The sequence below is a fragment of the Salminus brasiliensis genome, chromosome 9 (assembly GCF_030463535.1).
Source record: "Salminus brasiliensis chromosome 9, fSalBra1.hap2, whole genome shotgun sequence".
NCBI lineage: Eukaryota > Metazoa > Chordata > Actinopteri > Characiformes > Bryconidae > Salminus > Salminus brasiliensis.
Window position 1 is genome coordinate 21,471,846 of NC_132886.1, and position 22,027 is coordinate 21,493,872.

The window sequence follows — 22,027 nt, forward strand, 5'->3', positions numbered from 1 at the left end:
GAAGGAGGAGAACAGTTGGCACAATTGCATGGATTCTCTGGAATTTGGGAATTTCTTATATATTTATTATTAAAAAGCTGAAAGAACAGAAACAGTTTCATTACTTTTCTACAACCTGCTGCAAAACAAAAGTGCAAAGGTTTTTTGCTGGTCTAGCCTCTGAAAAAGCCTCAGCCTGCCAGCGGGCCACAAATCAATCACTGTGAATATCTGAATATCTATCAGTGAAGCGTTACCAATTCCAATTTAGTCCAATTTAGACAGCCAGGTTACCATATTAAAGCTTTAAAAAATATATATTATTATTTTAAATTACTTATAATTCTAATTCAGAATTACTTCTACTACTAATTCATGGATGACGTTGGTCGCAAAATACCTCACCCGGAAAGCTTTAAAAAAATATTAATTACAGCATGCATATTAATATTTTTCATAAAGCCATTTATAGCCAACGTGGACATTATTATACATCGATCTCATGACTCTCAGGATTACGACGATGTAAGCCATCAACCTCTGAAATGTATTTTATGTATTTTAAGTACACACCTGAGGCACACCAGCGCAATGGCCGCTACCACACACACACACACACACACACACACACACACACACACACACACACACTTCATACCATCGCTTATCTTAGGTTGTCTCCTTCAAAACGACCAAATCTGTATCTTTCCTTCAATCCATTCGTTAGTCATCCTAATTAAAGAAAGACTGTAAAAGCTGTTCATAATTGAAATATGATGATTATATTATATGATATATATTATATTATATCCCCGCCTTCAAACACACGCCCCTGTAAAACGTAGACTCTCCGCGTTCCAACGACACGTCAATCAAGTCTGTAGACCAATCAGGTGCCGCGTGATGATGATGCGGAACCCAGTAGACGAGAGGTAAACAGGAAGCCAGACCTCAGGAAAGCGCGTCCTGAGCGCAGCGCCTCGCAGAATAACCAAAGAAAGACACAGACGGTTTTATTCACAAAACAAACCCAGAAACCAAAAAAAGTAAGTATTTGTGGTTTTGGCAGAGTTGGTACGGGAAAGTAACGGATGCGTTTCTCAAAGGAAAAGACACTGTTCCTGCCAAGTATGTATAATTAGGCTGATAAATACATGGACAAGGCTCTCTTACGCAAACATCCTTCAGAGAAACATTATTGGTTGAACTTTGTGAAGAAACCTTCAGATTTTCAGGCCTGTCAGCACAAGAATAGCCCACTGCAGGCCCATCAGTCCAGCCAGCCCAGGATGAGAGCATGTCTGCATCCCTTTCCATTGATGCTACAGCGGTTTCTAGCAAAGGCACGATAAGCACTAAATATTACAATTGGAATACTTGCTCATTACATGCACAGATGTAAATAGTTATTGTTCACAGATCTTGTGAATAGTTGTAATAAAACAACTTGACTAAATAAAACAAGCAAAGGTGGAACTTTTCTTTTATTTACTTTGCTTGGTTTGGCACTAGAATAAAATATCTGAATAAAAGGCTACCTGGAGAGGTGGATGACATGTCTGTAATGGAAGCAATATATTGTATCATGTTGCCCTCAAGTGTAGATCATACACAAACACTTTTTCACAGTAAAATAAGCATAGCTCATCCAGAACACTTTGATCATTTAGGGTAGGGAGCAAAATTCTACACACAGCTCAGCCGGTGCATTGCTTTCATAAAAAGCTCCTAATTTTGGTAATTCTAGTGAATATATGAAGTGTTGTTTGATATTTTCAGTACTTTCTATGTACAGTGGATGAAAATTAACACTGTTACAATTATTACTTTTATCACATTTAACAATCTTATTCTTGTATTATTCTTATGTTTTTATTGTTGGTGTTAAATAACTACAGTATACAATAATAACTTACCTTTTAGGATTGTTGTACTGGAAAACCTTGCTGAGTGATTTCAAAGTGTGCAGACACTGAAGCTGTGTTTCACTTCCTCATCAGAATACTTGGCAGAGTTTTTGTAATTTTTTAATAGTTGACCTATGAACTTGGATCAACCTGACAACCATCTTTAAAGGGAGAATAGAATAAATGGATGGAGAAGGTAGGTTGTTACCTTCAGCAAGAAAGTACATTCAGCCTATATAAAGCATTGTGTGCATGGTCTCACAAAGAGGGGCTTTTTACCCACCTTCTCCCCCCATTCTCATGACAGTTGCTGTATTTGATGGTGTTGAGGGGTTATTTCGCTAATGCTGAACATAAGCATTTTTTTACTTGGTAAAAACATTAATGTCATTGTCATTAATGTGTTTAATAAAAGTAACTAAAACAAAAAACAATCTGTCTAAACTGAAAATGATAACTAATATACATCAGAGGTTGCTGCCCCCTCCCTTCCCAGGTGAGTGCATTTAAGTCACTTGTGTGTGTTCACTGCAACAGATGGCTTATATGCAGAAGGAAAATATCACTGTAATGTTATGCAATTATTTTTTGTACTGCTGAGTATGTTGTTACTTTAGAACATATTTTATAAACACAACTCTCTAGTTTCCTTTTTATGTATATTTTCTTCAATGTTGTTTTTCTTTCTCCTGTTTAAAATGTTACATTACTACCAGGACAATCACTGACCAGGAATTAGTCTTCTGCTCTCAGTTTTTAGTTTTCAGCTTTTAGTTTTTCTCGACTCTACATGACCTCTGCATTAGACTATATGCAGATAACTGGTCTAATATATGTAAATAAATTATATTAGAAATCATGCATCATGTTTCAAAAGAAAAGACAGTAATTGATCATTAGGTGTAATAACTGCAATCTATACTACAAAATTAATGGCACAGCAACTGACCACTCACTCCCAAAGATGCCATTTGGCATCACTATATTTTACCATCCTTCGTACAAGTGAAACTGAACAAGTAGAATATTAAACAGTGAATGTCTACGAACGTTACCATCTAACCAAACAATAACAAGGGTTTATATATTTAACATTTTCATATTTTGGAAAAAAGGTACATCCAATTTAAATTTTTAAATCACACTACCATGCTTTCTTGAAAAATCATTGTAATTGCATTGTAAGAAAGCCCACATCATTTGCTAAAAACTCAATCCCATGCTGATTTATGACATTATTATAAGAGGAAGCATGAAAAGCAGTTTTAGGAAACTTTGCAGAGGAAACTGATTGGAACTGCTGGATTTGAAAGGATTAAGTGGAAAATGAAAGACAGACTCTGTCTAAAATAAAGCGGACACAGTTAACATCCTTTAAGTAACAAAATATTTTATTTAAAATAACATCTTGGGTAAAATAAGACTGATAGTGGAGTTTAAAAAGAGATCATTTAAAATAAATTCTTACATGTTGATTTATGTTGCACTTGCCTGATAAAAAAGTATAAGCAGCAGTAAACATAAGCTAATTATTCATTTGATATTAGGTTGTCCTGTCCAGGGGGTAGCAGCTGAAACTGGATCCGGATTTCCTTAACGTCTTCTGATGGCCTAGAACATCAGCATGGTGTAGTAAGCCTAATAATAAGTGATAATGCAATAGACAGTGAATAATAATAATTAAAATAATTATTAATCAAAGCTTTGTATGCACTACATGCAGTGACACACTTTACTGACCTATAATAGTGGTGTGTGTAAAAACTTTGTTATTACAGTACTGAAGTAGTAATTTATTGTTACCTTTTTAATCTTATGTGCCACTAAATCACTGGTACAGAGTTGAGCCACTTTTTCAAATTTGGTCTGGTGTTCCACCCTTTCTCTTTGGCAAACTTGAAAGCGTTTCCAAAAAGGTCAGGGAATGTGGTCATCAAGTTTATCTTATCTGCATCCTCAGAGCTACACAGACACAGAGAAGTCTCATATATGGAGTGGCACAAAGAATCACATTAATATTGTATATTTGTTTATACAGATATATTTTATACAACTCACTAGTGCTCATGTAGATTCCGTATGAATCGCAACAGACCAAGTGTGTTCTCCGGGTAGGGTTTTTTCCACCCATCCAATTTCTTCACAAGCGCAACAGGCAACTGTGGATAAAGACAGGAAAACAAGCATTTATTTTAAAAGCAGTCATCAGTCATCTGAAGAAATAGGGCACCCCATTATTATTATTATTATTATTATTATTTAGTTTATTTTATTTATTTTTGAAATATGGACATTTTATGTTTATTTAACAATATTACGATGGGGGTAATACAATAATAATAAACAAATAAACTGAGTAAATGCCTTTTTTTTATTTGTAAAATGTATTTAGTACAAATTACTTATTTGTTTGAGGACTTTACTATTACTTTAAATGTCTAAAGAATCAGGCACACCACATATACACTATAGGAGTTACACTGTTAGAGAGGATTTTGGAGGAGCCTTCAGAAAGTGTAAATGCATATGTGTCTGTGAAGGGGCTTAAAATGATCTTAAATTAATTAGAAATCACTGTATGAAAAATAATTAATTAGTGGAGAACGTTTGAAAGAAGATCAGATATTCATTTGTACAAATTTCCTAATAAAGAACCAAATATTTAATGGGCTTGTGTAAGAGAAATCAGTAGTTAAAGAAACATTTTGTTCTTATCCAACTCACTTTTGCTTTCCAACCAGAGAAGGTTTTCCCAACTGTCAGTTCGTTTATGGCATAAAGGAGCTTCTTGTCAGGAGTGCGACAGTTCTCCACTTCTTTAATATTTCCCAGTTTCTTTAAGTACTCCACTTTCCTGAAATAAAATGTGAAAGGACATCATGTAACACTTACATGAGTTACATGAAAAGACTACTCCATTTAGTCAGCATATTATCATACCATTAACCAGAATATGAGATGAGAGAAGACTCTTCCTGATTAAAACACTCTGCCAGGATTTCTGAAGCTTTACACTATAGCTGCAGTAGTAGCAATGCAAATGCTAAGAAATATGGTGCTTCAAGGCAGTATTTAGTGAGGAAACCTTCAATAAAAACCCAAAGGCCAGCAGAACCCTCACACTAGATAATTAGCCCAACAAAAGCCATAAAATACAAAAGAATAACTTAATGTTAATGTTTGAAGAAAACATAACACCCACGAACATAGATTTCAAACTATAGAGTCATAAACCTATTTTCACACAGGCAGTACTATAATGCAGTATTGTAAAGCAATGTAGTTAAATAAGCAACTAATATCAAACTTACTAACAACTTTATAGTGGGTTGTTGTGGATGTTTATCTTACTTTTCATCTGTCCAAAAGAAGGGATGAGCGAGGGTCTCCTCTACTTTAGGTCTCTCGCTCAAATTGTCCTTGATCATCCACTCCACTAGATCTTTGCTCATATCATCCTTTAGATGTTCCAGTGAGTACTTCCCATCAAGTATGTTATTCTCACAACGGACTCCTTTACCGAACGGATGGTGTCCCTTAGAGAGGATGTAATATACTAACATTCCTGCAACCTAAAGCAGACAGGACTGTTAAAACCAACAGCAGCTTCAAGTCCTATGAGTTTACAAAGAAAAATGAATATTATACTCTAGGTCAGTGACAGCACACTACCTGAATGTCGGAACTCCTCTTGTATACACTGTTGTCATCCTCTTCAATAATCTCTTTGGCTTTCCAGTACTTTGTTCCAGCAGCATTCGTTCTCAGAGTTGTTTGCCCTAAATTCAGTCTCCGGCTTATGCCAAAATCAGCTAACCTGGCCTTTCCCGTTATATCTGTTCAAGATATCACAATTCAGGACATATTGGTTTACTGACTGGATTGCAAATTGAAGTACATCATTAGATTGTTTACATTTTGGGAGGTTTGAGAGTAATAAGTATAAGTCCTACCAATCAGAACATTCTGGGGTTTGATGTCTCGATGGAGTATTTTGATGTCTTCACTGTGAAGAACCTTGAGGCTGCACAGAACCTCCTTTGCAATTTTCTTCAGGACAGCTTGCTGCTCAGCACTGTCTTCTGGCAGGTGTTTCTGGATGTATTCCTCCAGTGTGTACTCACAAAGTTGAAGGGCAAGATATCCGAAGTGGTCATCCTCTGCAAAGTCCACATATCTTACAATGGAAGGGTTGTCAAGTTGTGGAAGCCGTAAAAATTCCTCTTCATTTTGAGGTCTTGATAATTGGACTTGAGCATTCGTTTGACAGCTACCTCAGTGCCATCATCCCTCAGGCCAAGAAAAACCTCTGTTCCATCACTTCCTTTTGCTATCTTGAATTCAGGGCCAGTACCAATTGTAAGACTGCCCAGCCTGGAAACCTTACTTGCATCTATGTTTGCAAGTTTCTCCAGCTCAGGCCTCCAACGCTGGCTAATTTGGTGCCATTTTCTGGGTAAGGCTGGACTCTCTGTAACCAAGATAAAAGTCTTCTCGCTGGAATTTGACTCCTGAACTGACAGCGTGGCATCTGAATCCACACACTCTTTTGTTTCTTGTTCTTCATCATCCTGGGCTTCTATCTTCCTTCTCTTGGATGGCACGCTCTCCACTGCTGCACATGAACTATCTAAGGCACTTGAGTTTTGTGGACATTTGATATTTCTGTCCAGTTTTTGCAGCTTCTCCTTAATAACTTCATCCGCCCTTATCTCTGCCGCATTAAGTACCCTGTCAGGCACTGAGCATATTCCACATGAATGAATATGTTCTGGGATGAACTTATGAAGATCCGCAAACAACTGGTATGTAAGAATGCTGACGTGTGGTGAGCATTTAGGATGGGTGAGGGTCATAAGAGCACTGCAAATGCTCTTAAGAACAGAAATGTCAAGACCATCAGCACCAGCTTTGTGCTTTGAGCACTTTTCCATAGTCACACTCAGAATGTTTAAAATTAGCAGATTGTATGAATCTCTCTGAGGGGTGACAGGGGGCTGTACATGCTTTATCAGAATAGGTACAATCTCTTTGAAGACTTGCAGAGATATTTCTTTCATCATGCAAATTACAGCCTGTAACGTTTTCAGTGCAGACATTTGGTTTTCATGAGGAATTCTGGGAAAGCGGTTGATAAAACTCTGGGTGTAAAGGTCAGTGCTCTTGGAATCCTTCAACCACCTGATGCTGCTTTGTCGATATTGTTCAGCATCTGGACCCACTACACTAAAATATATTTCAAATAGTGTAAGGTGGGTAAACGGATGCTCTTCAAGAAACGTTTCCTTAAAGAGGTTGAAAACTTCTAACTGGGTTTTTTTGCGAACTGCAGAAGTTAAATAAAAAAAGAGTCTGCATTTCTCAAAATCTTCATTTCCTGGGGGTATCTGAAGAATAATACTCTCCACTTTCTTATCAATGTCTGATTTCACTCCATAACCTCTTTCAGCAGAAGCCCCAGCTTCTATTAGTGCTTTCACCATGTCCTTTCTGTCATTGTGGGCTGCAAACTGCAGTGGTGAAAAAATCTGTTTTTGATGACCATCTGGATTGGCTTTGGCTTCAAGTAATCTTGTCACTATACTGAGTGGAACTCCTGCTGTACAAGCAGCATAGTGCAACGGTGCTAGCCCTCTTCTTGAGGCTATATTGGGGTCAACGTGCGCTTCCAGCAGAAAGTTGCAAATCTCTTCATTTCCACAAGCAACTGCTGCCGTCAGCAGAGTAACATCATCTTTCAAAAGTTCAGAAGAATAGAGTCCATTATTATCGCACCCTCTCAGGTGTGTCTGCAAGTTCTTCAGCTCGTTGTCAACGATGCATTGTATTAAGGGATGGGTTTCCCTAGGCTTAACTGAAGCTGGACCTGCTGGAAATTTTATTTGAATGGCCATAGATTCTTAAATGTTCTGTTGAGAAAAAAAGAGGGTGGGGAGCTTAACACTTTATATTCATCCAATTGATAAAGCTCTAAACAAAGAGAACTTGCACACTACTACAAAACAATGCAAAAACAGCAGAATAAGTAAAAAAATAACAACATATATATTTAACAGTAAAACGTTTTTTTTAATGTATTTAAAAGATTTCATTTGGCAGGATGTCTACCTGAATAGAGCATTAACTGAATAGTGCTGAACATTCTAAATGTCTTGTCATGTACCAAAGCCATTTATTAGCACTTATTGGATTGACCACCTAATGGGTTGTTGTGATAGCAGATGTGAGAATAATAATCATAGATTCAGGAAGTCATGAATATCTCCTGGAACCATTCCTAAACAACTGCAAATGCCACAATCATCAGTGCAAACGACTTGTACAAGTACAAGTTATTGGAAATTTAGCCACCTTGCCAGTGCCTGGAAGGAACCCCAAACTACCTCTCGCCTTCAGCTGAGAGGATATTAATTTGGATGGTCAAAAACAACCCAGTTACCGCCAAGATACAGGCCTGCCATGAACTGGAAGCTGCTGGTTCACCAGCTTCCCTGTCTTTAAGTTTTGTGAGGAGTTTTACGTCACTATGGACTGAGACATTGCTATCACAATAGCATTGACGATGATGATGATCGGAGGCTGTGACTGTGAGGCTATTACTGTAAACGTTCATATACAGTATATATATATATATATATATATATATATATATATATACAATATAAATAAAACATTCTTTTAGACACTGAGTTTGCATTGTAATTTCTTATAACCGCTCTTCATATAATGCACTTCATGTAGATTTATAATATGAAATAATCTGGATAACTCAAATAACATTAGCATGTCTTAATTCTTCATTTATTTAAATGAAACAGAGATCCATGGAGCATTGGATGGCTATTCATGCACTATTGTGAAAAAGAGGGCAACGGCATCTGAATAAATGTATCTACAATCCTGCCTGACTATGTGTCAAAACCAGTTGCACACATGAAAGTCCCTCTGCTGACCGTCTCTAAGCTGTCTGTCCTTCATCATCATGAGCATACTGCAGAACTTGCTCAGACTCAACTTCCTCTCTGGCCGTCAACACTCCCTATTGACCAATCAGCTCTCTCAGCTCTTTACATTCAGTCATACGTTCACCTTTTCCTACCAACCGTTTAAACTCCAAATCCTTGTATTCTCAACCAACGACTTTCGATAAAAACACATTTTACACAGTCAAAAACATGGTTTATACATAGTGCTGAATCAATAAAACACACGGAAGAATGTGAGGGGTGATCTGCGTATAAAAGATATGATCTCTAGAAGTTGATTAATTAATTAATCAATCAATCACTATTTAGTCAATTAGGGGCAATATGTATTACATGTAGTATCAAGTATGTATCACGTATCATGGGTATAATAAGAACTGATCCAGAAGTAAGATGGGATGGATTTCCAGGCAGGTGGACTATCGTAAAAGGAATCCATTTACAACTTTCTTTCTTTCTCTTCTGTAGACTCAAGCATGAAATGATTTTAGTCACATGTTTTGTGACATGCATGTAACACATGTATAAGTTTCATGAGTATGACATAGCCACAAGAGCATGCATTTCCTGGTAGATGGACTGCCTTAAAAAAACATCCTTTTACAACTTTCTTTCTTTTGTAAATGATCTGTAAATAATTAAAAAATAGTTTGAGGGGTCTGACTTTTATTATGTATATTGTTTATGTTCTGGTACTTTATTCACTTTTTTGTAACTGAGTGTCTTGCTATCCCTTTGCTGCTATGACACTGTGATTATCTTATCTGGATGTCATGAATGTAATAAGCACAGGGCTAGATTTAAGATTTAAGCCTGCATTAAAAAAGCGTCCTACAAAACTGTATTTCTGCAGACACGACTATTACATGTACTATTATATGTAATATATATACAGGGTCAATGTGTGTCACCCGTATAGGTATCATGGATGTAATAATAGCTGATCCAGATGGGAGTTAGTTATTTACTAACTAACGCTGTAACACGTTTTTCTTGACTGAGCCCAAGTGACGACGCTTCCTGTTTAGTAAAACCGTTACTCGCTTCTCTGCACAGTCTGAAGTTCCCTTCGAGCTAAAACACTTTAATGACTGAAATACTCTTGTTAGTTAACCACTATTTTTAAGAACTATGTAAAGAAGTATTTCGCATTACCAAACCTTTCGAAAATACATGACCTCTTCTCCACACTGTGGGTATTTGTGTGTTGGAGGAGAGAAGCTCTCACATTGTTCGACTCAGAGTCGACTCAGAGTCGTAGCAGAATAAAATCCCTGTGAACTGCCTTTCATACAAAACACATATATGTTTCATATTAAATAATAATCATCAATAAACATCATACAAAACAGCACTGAGGGCGCCACCCTCGTGTGTCCTGCTATGTGTTACATTTTCTAACTTGACTTTTATGTTACAGTGATCTTAAAGCAAGAACTTTATATAAAAGCCACAAGCTTACTGTTTCATGGGATTTGTGAGAAGAAACGTGTATGAAGGGATGACTCTTTTCCGCGTCGCTGCTGATGTGAGACCGGGAGGCGATTAGAAAAACCCGCTGTGACCTTTTACCAAAGGACACGAGACACTGCAGAGCTGAAGAGTTTACTGTACAGCGCAACACAGAGCAATGTAATACAGTACAAATACCTCGTAAATGAGTGAGAAAATAGGAGGAATAAAAAATCGAGTTTCTTTAATTGATTGACTACTGTAAGGCCAAAGCTACCGTCAAAACAAAGGAAAGAATCGAGCAGCCCCAAAAATCACTCTCTCTTGCCCCCCCACCCTCTTCCACGTAATCGTCTGACCCGCCTCACTACTACTTCCCTGATGTTGTGACGTGAACCAGACAACTAACAAAATCTTTGAATCGCACAACTACATCACTTGAAATATATACATTATCATCACCATTAACAACAACAACAACAACAACAATAATAACAACAATAATAATAATAATAATGATAATAATTTTAACCATCCATTCTGATGTAACCCTCTCAAATATACTGATAGTTAAATAATAATAATAATAATAATAATAATAATAATAATAATAATAATAATAATAATAAAAACAATGAACTTCAATGAACTTAAGGGAGGAAGCATTATTCTGTTGCACCACGCAGCAGCACATGCTCAGTGAGCGCAGAGGGGAACTCAGCAGACTGACTGCAGTGTTGGATTTGCTGTTCGCTTTTTTCCGTAAGGATCCAAGTAAGGGAGAGAGTGCTTTACATCCTTTTATACCTTTTCTCTCTACAATATATAATACCTGCAGGTCATTTTGTTTTAAGTCTTTAAGACACACACACACACACACTAATTTTATGGACACTGATGATGAGTAAGCTGCACGTTCTGTGATTGTGTTTCAGTCATCGTTTATGTTGAATATATGTTGATGGATGCGTTCTGCAAAGTATTAATCTGAAAAAAGACAAACTTGTCTAACTACAAGAAAAGTAAAGTTCCTATTACTCTGTTGTGTGCACAGGGTGATTTGAACAGTTTTCCCTGTTATCAGGTTACACTCCCATCACCATACCCCTACCAATGAACCTGTTCCGTCTCCTCATCCCCATACCTCTTCCAATAAATCACCTCTACTGCCCATCTCTACACCCCTACCAGCCCTGCTTCCAGCTGATGGACGGAGGTAAGCAGCATTGTGTTGAATGATCTGTCAGTTGGTATAATTGCAGGGGGTTACTATGAAAAATAAAAAATAAAAATAAAATAAATAAATAAATAAAAAAAAATAATAATATATATATATATATATATATATATATATATATATATATATATATATATATATAATTTATTAAGTTATTAAATGTTAATATCAATGCTAAACAGTGCAGAAAAACATGGAAACCATAACATCCCTCAAAAATATTTTGGCATAGCAACACTTAATAACTTTCTGTTAGTACAAAACCTTTGTGTAAAACCTCCCATAGCCTCACTATTAAGATTAGTATAGAGTATCTACACCCTATAGTATTAGTATGCAGTACAAAACTGGGACGCAGCCTTAGTTTTCCCTGTGCTAAAATTGGCACATTTCTTATTTATATTTAGCTGACTAATTAGTTATTTATATTGGTATTTGTACTTGGTCTCGGCCATGGGCCACACTAACACACTAATGGCTTTATCAGTTGTTTGACACAACTTAAAAAGATGTCCTTCTTGTGTTGTCTTTCAAAAACAAATGTGTTGAATATGAAATTGTGCTTAATAGCTTGATGTTGCCTGTTTTTTAAGACAACTTACTTTCTATTCTAAGATTCTGAATCAGCAGTTTAATAATGTTCGGTGACATTGTTATGTGTGTTTATGATCTACGTATTAACTGCATTATAAGGGAAATTGGTGAAGTGCTGACCATGCTTGCTTGGCTGAGGCAAGGAAATAGACTGCAGAAATTTGGGCTGGAGTTCTGGGGGGCTTCGCTGATGGGACCTGAAGCATCATGAGAAGGAGAGGTTAGAGGAGTGGTTTTATAGTGAGTAGTAATGGAGAATAAAGAGTGGAGTGGAGAATGGAGGAGAGTGGAAAAGTGGAAAATCTAACGTTGCAAACCCTGTGGGCACTGTGGGCTAAACATGACAGATCCAAAACTGGCCCAATATGAGAATCTGAGGGCTGCAGGATTGATGCCACACCAATATTCCCACTGGTCCAGTGTGATCCATTTCACAAAGCATAGGCTGTTGTGGTAATGGCGGTAATGTTGGGGACACTAATGTATTGCTAAAAAATTGGCAAAAGTTGAATAGATATGAACATAACATAAATATACATATCAATCTTAACACATTTTTATAACTAAATTGGAGCAGAAAAGTTGAAGTATGGGTTGGGGGCAAGACAAATGTAGGGAAATGTTGATGTTTAAAACAACAACCAAAATTTCTAACATGAATTTATAACCTAAGACATACAAGTTTCCATAATTAAAGAATCACCCTTATGTCCAATTTATAATAAAAAAAGAATGTTAACTTTTAAATTTAAAGAACTGCTCTACAAATACAGATATCTCATAGACGAGGCCATGAGTGTGGCTGACAAAGGTGAGCTTCAATGGTTGTGGCAGGACATACGAGTGACCGGCAGTTTAGTGTAAAATACAATTATGAAACATTTGTGTGGGTCAATTAAATTAAATGATGGATAAATCTCATGGTGAGCAACTGCAAAGTTTGGCAAGAAAACATGCTTTAAAATATTAGTGAAGGATAAGATTTGCTTCTAGAGTGACTACATAAACATTGAACAGTTCTGATAAGCATTTATTTTATATTTCAGTAGTATTCAAAAACATACAAGACATTCAAACAAAATCAGAATATAAATAAATGCCATGGGAAAAACAACAAAAAAAAGCTTTCAAATACATTAGATTAGGCAACAACTGGAACTATGAAGCTTTATTTAGGATCTGCAGTTCCATTATCCCGTGACGGAAGATTGTAGGCAGCTTGAATGTGTCAGACATTCAGAGCTGAACAGCATGCTCTTACAATCTGCAATGATATACTAAAGAACTGAATCTGTGATTACATTCCACCTAGCAGGTAAAAAGTGACTGTTTTGGCACACTCAGTCTAAGCATGTTTGACATTCAGTATTCTCTCAAACTGTGGCATGAAAAATAAATGATTTCAAGATATACAGCATGGGCCAGGAGTGCTGATAGCATAACAGTAGAGGAACAGTACATGATGATGAAGGAGTTTAAAGGTTTGTGCTTTTATAATTTTCCCTGTAATTTTATTTTATTTGTCTTTAAACAGAATGATATCATTGGATGTTCTAGTAGTTTCTCCTCAAGCCATGCTCAATGCCTCCTGTGAACTAGCAGATGGTTTCTCAGCAGTGTGAAAATAAGCTATTAAAAAAAAACAAAAAAAAAAACAATGGAGGAAGATGAATGTTTATAGCAATACACATTGCATTAGGTCATTCCATTAGAGGATTCCTCTTTATCTGATTTAAAGTTTCTCAACCGTAGCCATGACTGTCAGCATTTTTAATGATTCCCAGAGACGTAAAACCACAGGTAATGGAGAACCTGATTAATCAGGGGAGCCTCAAATAGCCTCAGAAATAATTAATTAACTAATATTTGTGATTTTTGTTAGTATGGTAATAAATAATACCAGACTGTGTCTTCCAAGATATGTTCTGGTAATTTGTCTGTTGGATCCCCCACCCCACCTTACCCTGCCTCAAAAGCAAATGTTTGATCCTGCACACAGGTCTATCATGTAACTCCATCTCCATTATTGGCTACAGAGAGCAGATATTTATTCTGACTTGAGTTAACCCCTTAACCCAGTGAGGCTTTTCAGTAACTGCAGGGACATCTGTACAAACTGGTGGGGCTATTTTTTGGTAAAGGAAGTTTGTACACTTTCGGCCTACTGGTGGGCCATAGGCTGTTTAAGGGGTTAAACCGAAACAAAATCAGGATGTGTAGCCTGAAATCTACAACAATAAGGAGTCAAAATAAATAGCTAATGCAACAGTTTTCTACTAATGAGATTCAATAAACCATAATTATACTGCATTTCATTTTATTTAAATTTTAAATGAAACCCTTAATAATGGAGGGTCTATGAGCAAGGGTGGGCATGGTAAAAGTGGGAGGTGAAACGGATCATTGATTAACATTATTTTGCCCGTCTGCTGGTGCATAGTGATGAATAATCATAAAAAACTGACGTGAGGGAAACAAAATAATGCGAACAATGTGATATTTTCCCCTAATGCTAGCCATGAAGATAATTAAGTAATGGGTCTGAAGCCTATTACCTTCTACCATTACCAAAAGTAAGATCAGTCCAAAAATGTAGCATGGGTATTAAATGAGCAGGAGAAAACCTCTGAATACAAAATTGACAACTGTACATCCAATGAACATTTGCATAAAAATGCTCAAACAATGCTCTTCAAAACACTTCAAACACGTATAGTTGTGAAAACAAATATGTCCAGTATTTCAAACATGGCTGTAAGGATCTGCAGTCAATTTTATTTGTAACCACTTCAAGGGCTTATAGGCACAGATTCTATGAGTAGGTCTGAAGTGTGAAGTGCACCTGCATAGTATCTTTAGGTAAGATAGTATCCACAGATGTATCAAAAAACAGAATTACAAATAAAAAAAGTGTGTATAAAAGGGGAGAGTAAAATCATAGCAATGGCTGGAATGTGCCAAACAGGAGATGATGTCAAGAATGCAGAGAGGATGTAGCGCATTTTTAAATGGTTAAAGATGTCAAGTTAAATGGAGAAAAGGTTTAGATATCTTTTACAGAAAAAGACGTTATGTCTGGTTTAAGCAGAAAGCATTTACGGAGTATATGTACAGAGTGTTTTTTGCACCAAAACTCAAAGCACCCGTAAGGCAATGTAGGCATGTTCGTTCTAAATGGAGGATGCAACAAATGTAGTTTTAAGTTTTAGAATGCAATTAGAGTGAAAGCAGGTCCTACATTCAGCAAATAATACACTGTTGTATAATCTTGCAAGGATATGTAAATGAAGTGAACTGTCACACATACAGGGAATTTAATGTTACAGGATTTGATGGTGTTTTGTATGTTAACATCAGAAAATTGTAAAACATGCCTGCATTAAAATTATTATATTAATGCAACTGTATCATGCATGGTGCCACAGCATGATTGCTGCAGTAATGCCAAGTCCTTTTGCTAGTTTTATATATGCAAATGATTTTGGAACAAGAGCGACTGCACTCAGTGTTATGTGTCCTCTTGTAATGTCCTAGTTTTTTGGGCTGAAGAACATCTCTGCTAAAGGTAATTAATAAATAAAATAGAGCACAAATGGAGAAATAGCACAGGATCTCCTAAATCAATCTATAACTTTACACAAATGCATGAACTACCATGTTCTTTACAATAAAACTACATTACATACCTGATAATGCCATGTGAACCCTCTCCTCATCCAATATTTCCTTACCCCTCTGCTTGTAAATTTTAAGGTTTTGAATGGAAGACCTTGTAGGGTGCTGAAATACTTCCAAATGGTCAGTTGAACCATGTGTTCATAATTAATCACAGGCTCAAATCGATAATGATGTGCTCAAATATCTGCGTGCTACCCTTGAAGCTGGAAGCAAAGATGAAGTCCCTGCGGTCTGTGGAGACCACTGTGAATGAGCGCGGGGCTTGGATGTACACTTCCTTGAAACGCTCAAAAATCTTCTTCTCTGCATCCCACAGGTAGACCTGAGAGAAAGTGTAGTCACTACCTAAAGCCAGGTAGTACCGATCTTTGAAGAAGAATGGTTGAAGGATCATGGAACCTCTTGAAGGTAGAGCCTGAACCTCAGAGAAATGCTTGGCAGTCCAGTGCAGAACTTTGGAGTCACCAATATAGCGTGTCATAGCCAGATAAATCTCCTCCTTAATCCAGAAAGCCTTGACAGCCACTACATCCTCCATGTTGGGAATTTCACCCTGCAATACAAACTTCAGGGCACTCTTACTCCACTGGTAAATTACTGGGACTTGAGAACGACTAGCCAAGATGAGGTGAGCCTTGCCATCCAAGTCCACAAACTCTGCATCTGTATCACGGTACCATTCATGCAGGGATTGGTAGGAGTAGAAGCCTTTGTCATTCCACTTATAGAGGGTTGAAAGTCCAGCCTTAGAGCTGTCAGCTATAACAAAGAACCAATCGTCGCCAATCTGGAATGCTTCAATGTCATTTGGTTTGGAAATCTTGGACACTTCAATGTCCTGAAACTTGTTGAACTTACTTTGGTCTTCGTCAAACTTATAGATGTGAGACCCACCAAAAAGCTGAGCAACAATCACAAACACCTGGTTCTGGATGATCACTGACTTGCAGCCAACAATGGACTGACCTGCAGTTTGTAAATGGAAAAGAAAAATATGCATTTGTGACAGACGTCTAACCTCAAAACAATCACTTCATTAACAGAACTTGATACAGACGGTCACAGGTTAGTAACAAATCAAGCATCTTGTGCATATTGTCTGCTTACAATAATCCAATATCCATCACACTGATCATATCTGGGAATTTAAGTTACTGGTTATTCATTGTGGGTATTTGGGATTAGGATAAGTAGGGTTATTAATTGAATGTTACCTGTAATGTTGTCATAACTCCTAAAGTTCATTTCGATGTGGTCCCACTGAAGCACCATGCAGCTCTCTATATTAGGGGCAGCGATGGCCACATACACATCGTTTTTGTGTGAGAATGTGTCCACAGATAGAGACTCAGTGGTCACAGAGTGAAGTGGAATGAAATCTGTAAGGAAAGACAATAATAGCTTAGAATAAAAGATTGTTTGTTTGTATTTTTTATTATTGGAGTATTATTAAAGACATATTTTTAGTACACACTACCTGTGGAGATGCACTCGTTGTGGAGGCTTGCCATGTCATTGAGCCGCTTGCCCTTCATCTCCTCAGGACCAGCACAGAGGACATCTGACACAGTGGCATTGGTGTTCTTCAGCCACGTCATCAGCCACTTGGCACGACAGTCACACTCAAACATATTTCCTCTCAGATCTCTGCAGGAGGACAGACCAGCCAAGAGGATTGAGAGGACATATTAAAGGCTAGTATATTAAAACAAGTATCTGACAAATTAAATGACTGTTGAACACCATTGTCAAATAAAAAGAAAGGTGTTTGCAAAGTCTTTTATGTTTGAACATGAAAATGTCTTTATTTACAATGCAATGAATATGTACTCATGGTCAGGGACAATATCAGAAAGTACAAAATTGGGATTGTTTGCTGCCTCAAACCTAAAGAATCCAGGCACAGTGTGAAAACAGTGGTAATAGTAAAACTGTATTGGAATAGTATAACTGTTGGAAAGCAAAGGGATTTTAAACTGCAGGGTTGCTACTGCAGCCAAAATGACTATGGTTGACTATGACTACGATTTTCCAGCCAAATTGAGAAAATCCAGTTGTGAATGGAAATGCTGATGAATGTTATTTTTGTAAATGTTACACTTTCTAAATGTCTTGTCTTCAAAAAACTTTAAAAACTATTTTTTTAAACATTGTTTGGTTTTGTATTAGTTATTAAATATTAATATGTTTCAATACATCCCATTTACTCATGTCTACATACTACACAGGCAAACACACTTCTACTACACAGTGAATTCATTCCAGCACAGACTAATTTGTAAGCTTACAGTTCTATTAGTGAGTCCAGATCAGCGAAGAGATCTCTTGGCAAGGCTTTGATGTTGTTGTTTGCCAAAGACCTGTAAGTGTACAGATACATGAAAGTGCACTGGAATCAGTTTGATGACATAACTTATAGGGTATTAAGATTAGCTATGATATAAACTTACAAATGGGTCAGGTCTCTGAGTCCTCTGAAGGAGTATTTAAAGGTGTTCTCAATTTTGTTGTTTTCAATAAACCTATAGGAGTGGACAGATCATTCAAAATGATACAAAGAACTGAGAATGCAAAATTAGACAACTCAAAATTATTATTATTTTTTTTTAAATACAATATACCAACATCACTAACAGGTCACTGTTTCAGTGCCAAACATAACAGCAATCAGTACTATAACAGTAGGCACAATCAGAAGTCTACCTTGTTTTGAAGATTTAAATAATACATAAATATTATTTGAATATAAAATAGAAAACATAATTGTTTTTTTCTCCATTAGGGTACCATTTTAAAGATATGAGGTTTAATTACAGCAAAAAAAACAAAAAACACATCAGTCATAACATTAAAACCACTTGCTTAATAAACCAAGAACCAAGATGTTTGCTGCACATCATTGAGCCTTGGGCATCCAAGCCCTTTCACCAGTTCCTTCCTTGGACCACTTTTGGTCAGTAATAACTACTGCTACTAAATACCAGGAACACATTATTTTACTGCCACATATCACATTATGTTATATAAAGCCAATACACAGTAAGTGTGTATTATAATCAGCTAAAGTGTGTACTTTGTAGAGGATGTGTTCACATATTTTCACCTAGAAAATCAATAAAACATTTAAATGACATAACGAAGGTTACACTTACAAATACTCTAGATGTGGTAGGCCAGAGAACGCATCATCCCTGATTGTAGTAAGAGCATTTGAATTAAGTAATCTGAAAGAAACACAGATACAGAGCCTGTGCTTAATATCCCGGTAGCCGACTCTTTGTCTGGTTACTGTACAACAATCCCACCCCCTCCCCATAATATCAGTTTTCAGATCTAATTTTAGCTTTTCCACAGTATATCACAGCACTACCACCATGATTGTCTCCAGTGCCCGAAGAAAGGACACTGTGCTCTACAGGGTCACAGGGTAGAAAACAGAGACAATGTCTTGTTCACAGTGAGACAGGGACACTAAGAGAGAGTCAGTCAGTTGTCATCATACACAACTAAGAGTGATAAATGTGGCCTAAAATGACCTTCTGTCACAGTGCATTCATTCATCTTAGCATGTGGATGCTTTCAAGGTTGTCCACAGAGATACTGAAGACAGTCGGGTGTGATATATAAAAATTGCTAGGACAAAACAAAGGCAAAATGGTCAATAGTCATCAACAGTACTTCAACAGTAGTTATTACTGGCAGTAGCTAATGTGATGACTTTCTTCTATACCAATATATGTCCAAAATGAAAGCTTTCCTTCATGAATCCAGTGAAAGTTAGCATAAGAGCAGTCACTGAAATAACATTTGTACAAATTGCACACAGTAAACTATATTTCCCTTTGTGTGTGTGCATTATCAAGAGTTTCTGCTCCAGCTCTGTCCACAATTACTCATGTCGTACACTCAGCACTGCTCCATCCAGCTAATCCTCCTCGGTTCAATACTCAAAGGACAAGAAGGATTTAATAAGTGAGTACCAATGCAGATAATACTTTTGGCCTCAGATCACAGAAAGCTCTCATTCGGGATTAAAGATCAAGGCAGCAAGAATACACTCGGGTTCAAATGAATCCAGTAAACTGAATCGTAAATAAGGACAGGGTTCATATGGTTGCCCTAGAGCAGGGGTGGGGGACTACAGTCCTGGAGGATTCCTGATTCAACTCCTGACACCTGTTTCAATTGACCTGTTAATTGCCAGGTTTAGCAGGTGTATTGGAGCAGGGAAATCAGCCAACTGTGCTGGACCCCAGCCCACCACTGCTCTAGAGTAACAACACGTAGAACCTATTGCTGCCACAATCCTGGTCCTGGAGATCTACCAACTTAAGTAGTTCAGACCCAGTGCACCTGCCTCTGATTTTCAGACGCTCCTGAAGGCCTTCATTAGCTGGAGTAAGTGTTTAGATTAAGGGTGCATGAAGGTAGATCACCAGGACCAGGATCAGTGTCCAACCACAAAGACTTTGGTGGCCCAGAAGGAGTTTAATCTATCGTGAATGGAACTGTTACACAATAATAATGAACGCATAACACACACTAAAACATCTGGAATGGTTTCTTTTTATGTTAATTTATCAGAAATCCATATGTATAGCCAGCTCAGTTGGGTCAGGATTTTTGAAGGTTAAAACAAACAAAACCTGATGGCATCCTAATAGAAACAGTGTTGCCCAGAGGTTGAAAGCGTCTACTTTAAATAAGTGGTTTTCAACTGCAGTCTTTTCTATTCCAACACACTTGATCTAGCTCATAAAGGGCTTGATCGTTAGCCGATGAGCTGAATCAGGGGTTGAAACTATACAGGCCAGTGTGAAAGGCCAGTGTGAAAGGCCAGTGGGGGGGGGGGGGGGGGGGTGGCGGGGGAGTGTATGCCCTAAAGTGTTTCCACATTTCTTATAGGTACAGCCTATAATAAAAGCATAATTGTTGAAAATGGAACTGCAACAATTTCAGCTAGATATTAAAACAAGATTAGACAGTTTAGAGCAGCTATAGACTGAACATCATTATCATCAACACATACACAATTTCACATACTTTTACATTTCTAGAACAGTCTACATTTTTATTTATAAAACAGAATATTAACAAGAATATTTTATGTACAATATAAATTAGTACACAAGCAGTTGTAGCATTAGTTATTTTTTTATAATAATATTAGTATTATTATTATAAGCAGTAGCATTTCTGTTAGCTGTAATCTCAGATACAGAGTGCAGAAGAGTAGTTTTGTCTTACAGTAGCTGTAGATAGGGCAAGTGAGAGAACATCGCCTCCTTCACCTCAGAGAAGGTTCCGTTCACGATGCTCCTGAAAAGCACAGGAGAATCGTCCATCAGAGACAAATGAAAGGACTCCCCTCATAACTAACAAAGCACAGCGAGCCACAGCCACCAACTCTGAGAAGACCACCGGCCTCTCCTGCAGCACACTGCGCTGTGCGGTCTCTGCCATGGCTCCATCACACACAGACCAGCCTTTGCTGTACCTACACACACCTCACACCAACACCACAAACACTGGCCGAATCGCTTTACTTACAGTGAACTGACATCGTTGGGGGTGTTCCGGGGGACATTGGTAGACCCAACGCAAATGATAGACTCCTTGGAGCAGCTGCATGATGAAGGGCATTTAAACATCTTCTTCCCCGAGTGCGCAGACGGGACCAAACAGAGCAGGATCGCCCATATTACAGCGCAGTGTTTGACCGTGGAGAGCATCGCTCCTGGCTCGTTCGCATGAGGGAGTCCGGAGAGGAAGGAGCTGAAGCTACAGCAGTCCAGTCTGCACCATCAAATGCAGCAATGAAGCTCCTGACATCAGCAGTTCAGCTGCAGCTCTTCGCGCTCCCTTTAATTATTTATTAAAGGAGCTCAACACTGGCGACTGCTGGTTAAACAGCTCCTGTGGACCAGCTCAGCCAGCAGCAGGAGAAATACTGTACTAGCACCCACCCTTGCTTCCCAGAAGAACCTCTCAATGGAGTGGTTTCAGTTAACGTCTTTTTGAACCCAATAACGTCCACATGTGCCTGATGAAAAATGCTCAAGACCAGCTGAGCTTTGACTAGCTGGTCGACCAGCATGACCCACTTAATGAAGCTGGTCATCTATCTAGTCATTCTGGCCGATACAGTTGGTAAAGTTGGTTGACGAGTATGATCAGGCTGGTCATCGTGCTGG

The 22,027-nt window shown here is 37.7% G+C and overlaps 2 protein-coding genes and 1 long non-coding RNA gene across 7 annotated transcripts; 1 reads left to right on the plus strand and 2 right to left on the minus strand.

The window, feature by feature from the left end:
- The first annotated feature begins 922 nt into the window (after nucleotides 1–922).
- LOC140562286 (uncharacterized) lies at nucleotides 923–17,981 on the plus strand. Of its 5 annotated transcripts, none has more exons than XR_011980131.1 (4): nucleotides 923–1,025; nucleotides 11,379–11,540; nucleotides 16,150–16,898; nucleotides 17,377–17,981. It is a non-coding gene; the product is annotated as an uncharacterized lncRNA (long non-coding RNA). The 5 variants fall into 5 exon arrangements; XR_011980129.1 differs by having other exon boundaries at nucleotides 11,409–11,540; XR_011980132.1 differs by lacking the exon at nucleotides 923–1,025 and adding an exon at nucleotides 1,838–2,082 and having other exon boundaries at nucleotides 11,409–11,540.
- LOC140562283 (uncharacterized) lies at nucleotides 3,299–10,651 on the minus strand. The gene is made up of 8 exons (XM_072687809.1): nucleotides 10,335–10,651; nucleotides 5,840–7,795; nucleotides 5,559–5,722; nucleotides 5,238–5,458; nucleotides 4,611–4,740; nucleotides 3,945–4,045; nucleotides 3,690–3,848; nucleotides 3,299–3,524 (listed from the first exon to the last, which is right to left on the minus strand). The coding sequence occupies exons 4-7, from the start codon at nucleotides 5,447–5,449 to the stop codon at nucleotides 3,710–3,712; spliced, it is 582 nt and encodes a 193-aa protein (XP_072543910.1). The 5' UTR covers nucleotides 5,450–5,458; nucleotides 5,559–5,722; nucleotides 5,840–7,795; nucleotides 10,335–10,651; the 3' UTR covers nucleotides 3,299–3,524; nucleotides 3,690–3,709.
- On the minus strand, nucleotides 13,170–21,733 carry lgi2a (leucine-rich repeat LGI family, member 2a). The gene is made up of 8 exons (XM_072687812.1): nucleotides 21,384–21,733; nucleotides 21,081–21,152; nucleotides 18,986–19,057; nucleotides 18,284–18,355; nucleotides 18,122–18,193; nucleotides 17,311–17,480; nucleotides 17,048–17,212; nucleotides 13,170–16,799 (listed from the first exon to the last, which is right to left on the minus strand). Exons 1-8 carry the CDS (start codon nucleotides 21,563–21,565, stop codon nucleotides 15,982–15,984), a joined length of 1,623 nt encoding a protein of 540 aa, XP_072543913.1. The 5' UTR covers nucleotides 21,566–21,733; the 3' UTR covers nucleotides 13,170–15,981.
- Between the last annotated feature and the right edge of the window lie 294 nt (nucleotides 21,734–22,027).

What these genes read in the sequence shown, in the direction of transcription:
- LOC140562283 (XM_072687809.1), bottom strand. Translation starts at nt 5,449, where the DNA reads ATGTTAGTATATTACATCCTCTCTAAGGGACACCATCCGTTCGGTAAA. An exon ending in TTCTTTTGGACAGATGAAAA is followed by an intron (nt 4,741 to 5,237) that starts GTAAGATAAACA and finishes ATTTTATTTCAG; the next exon opens with GAAAGTGGAGTACTTAAAGA. An exon ending in CGGAATCTACATGAGCACTA is followed by an intron (nt 3,849 to 3,944) that starts GTGAGTTGTATA and finishes GTGTCTGTGTAG; the next exon opens with CTCTGAGGATGCAGATAAGA.
- lgi2a (XM_072687812.1), bottom strand. Translation starts at nt 21,565, where the DNA reads ATGCTCTCCACGGTCAAACACTGCGCTGTAATATGGGCGATCCTGCTC. An exon ending in CCCAACGATGTCAGTTCACT is followed by an intron (nt 21,153 to 21,383) that starts GTAAGTAAAGCG and finishes TGTGCTTTTCAG; the next exon opens with GAGCATCGTGAACGGAACCT. An exon ending in CTCAGAGACCTGACCCATTT is followed by an intron (nt 18,194 to 18,283) that starts GTAAGTTTATAT and finishes GTACACTTACAG; the next exon opens with GTCTTTGGCAAACAACAACA.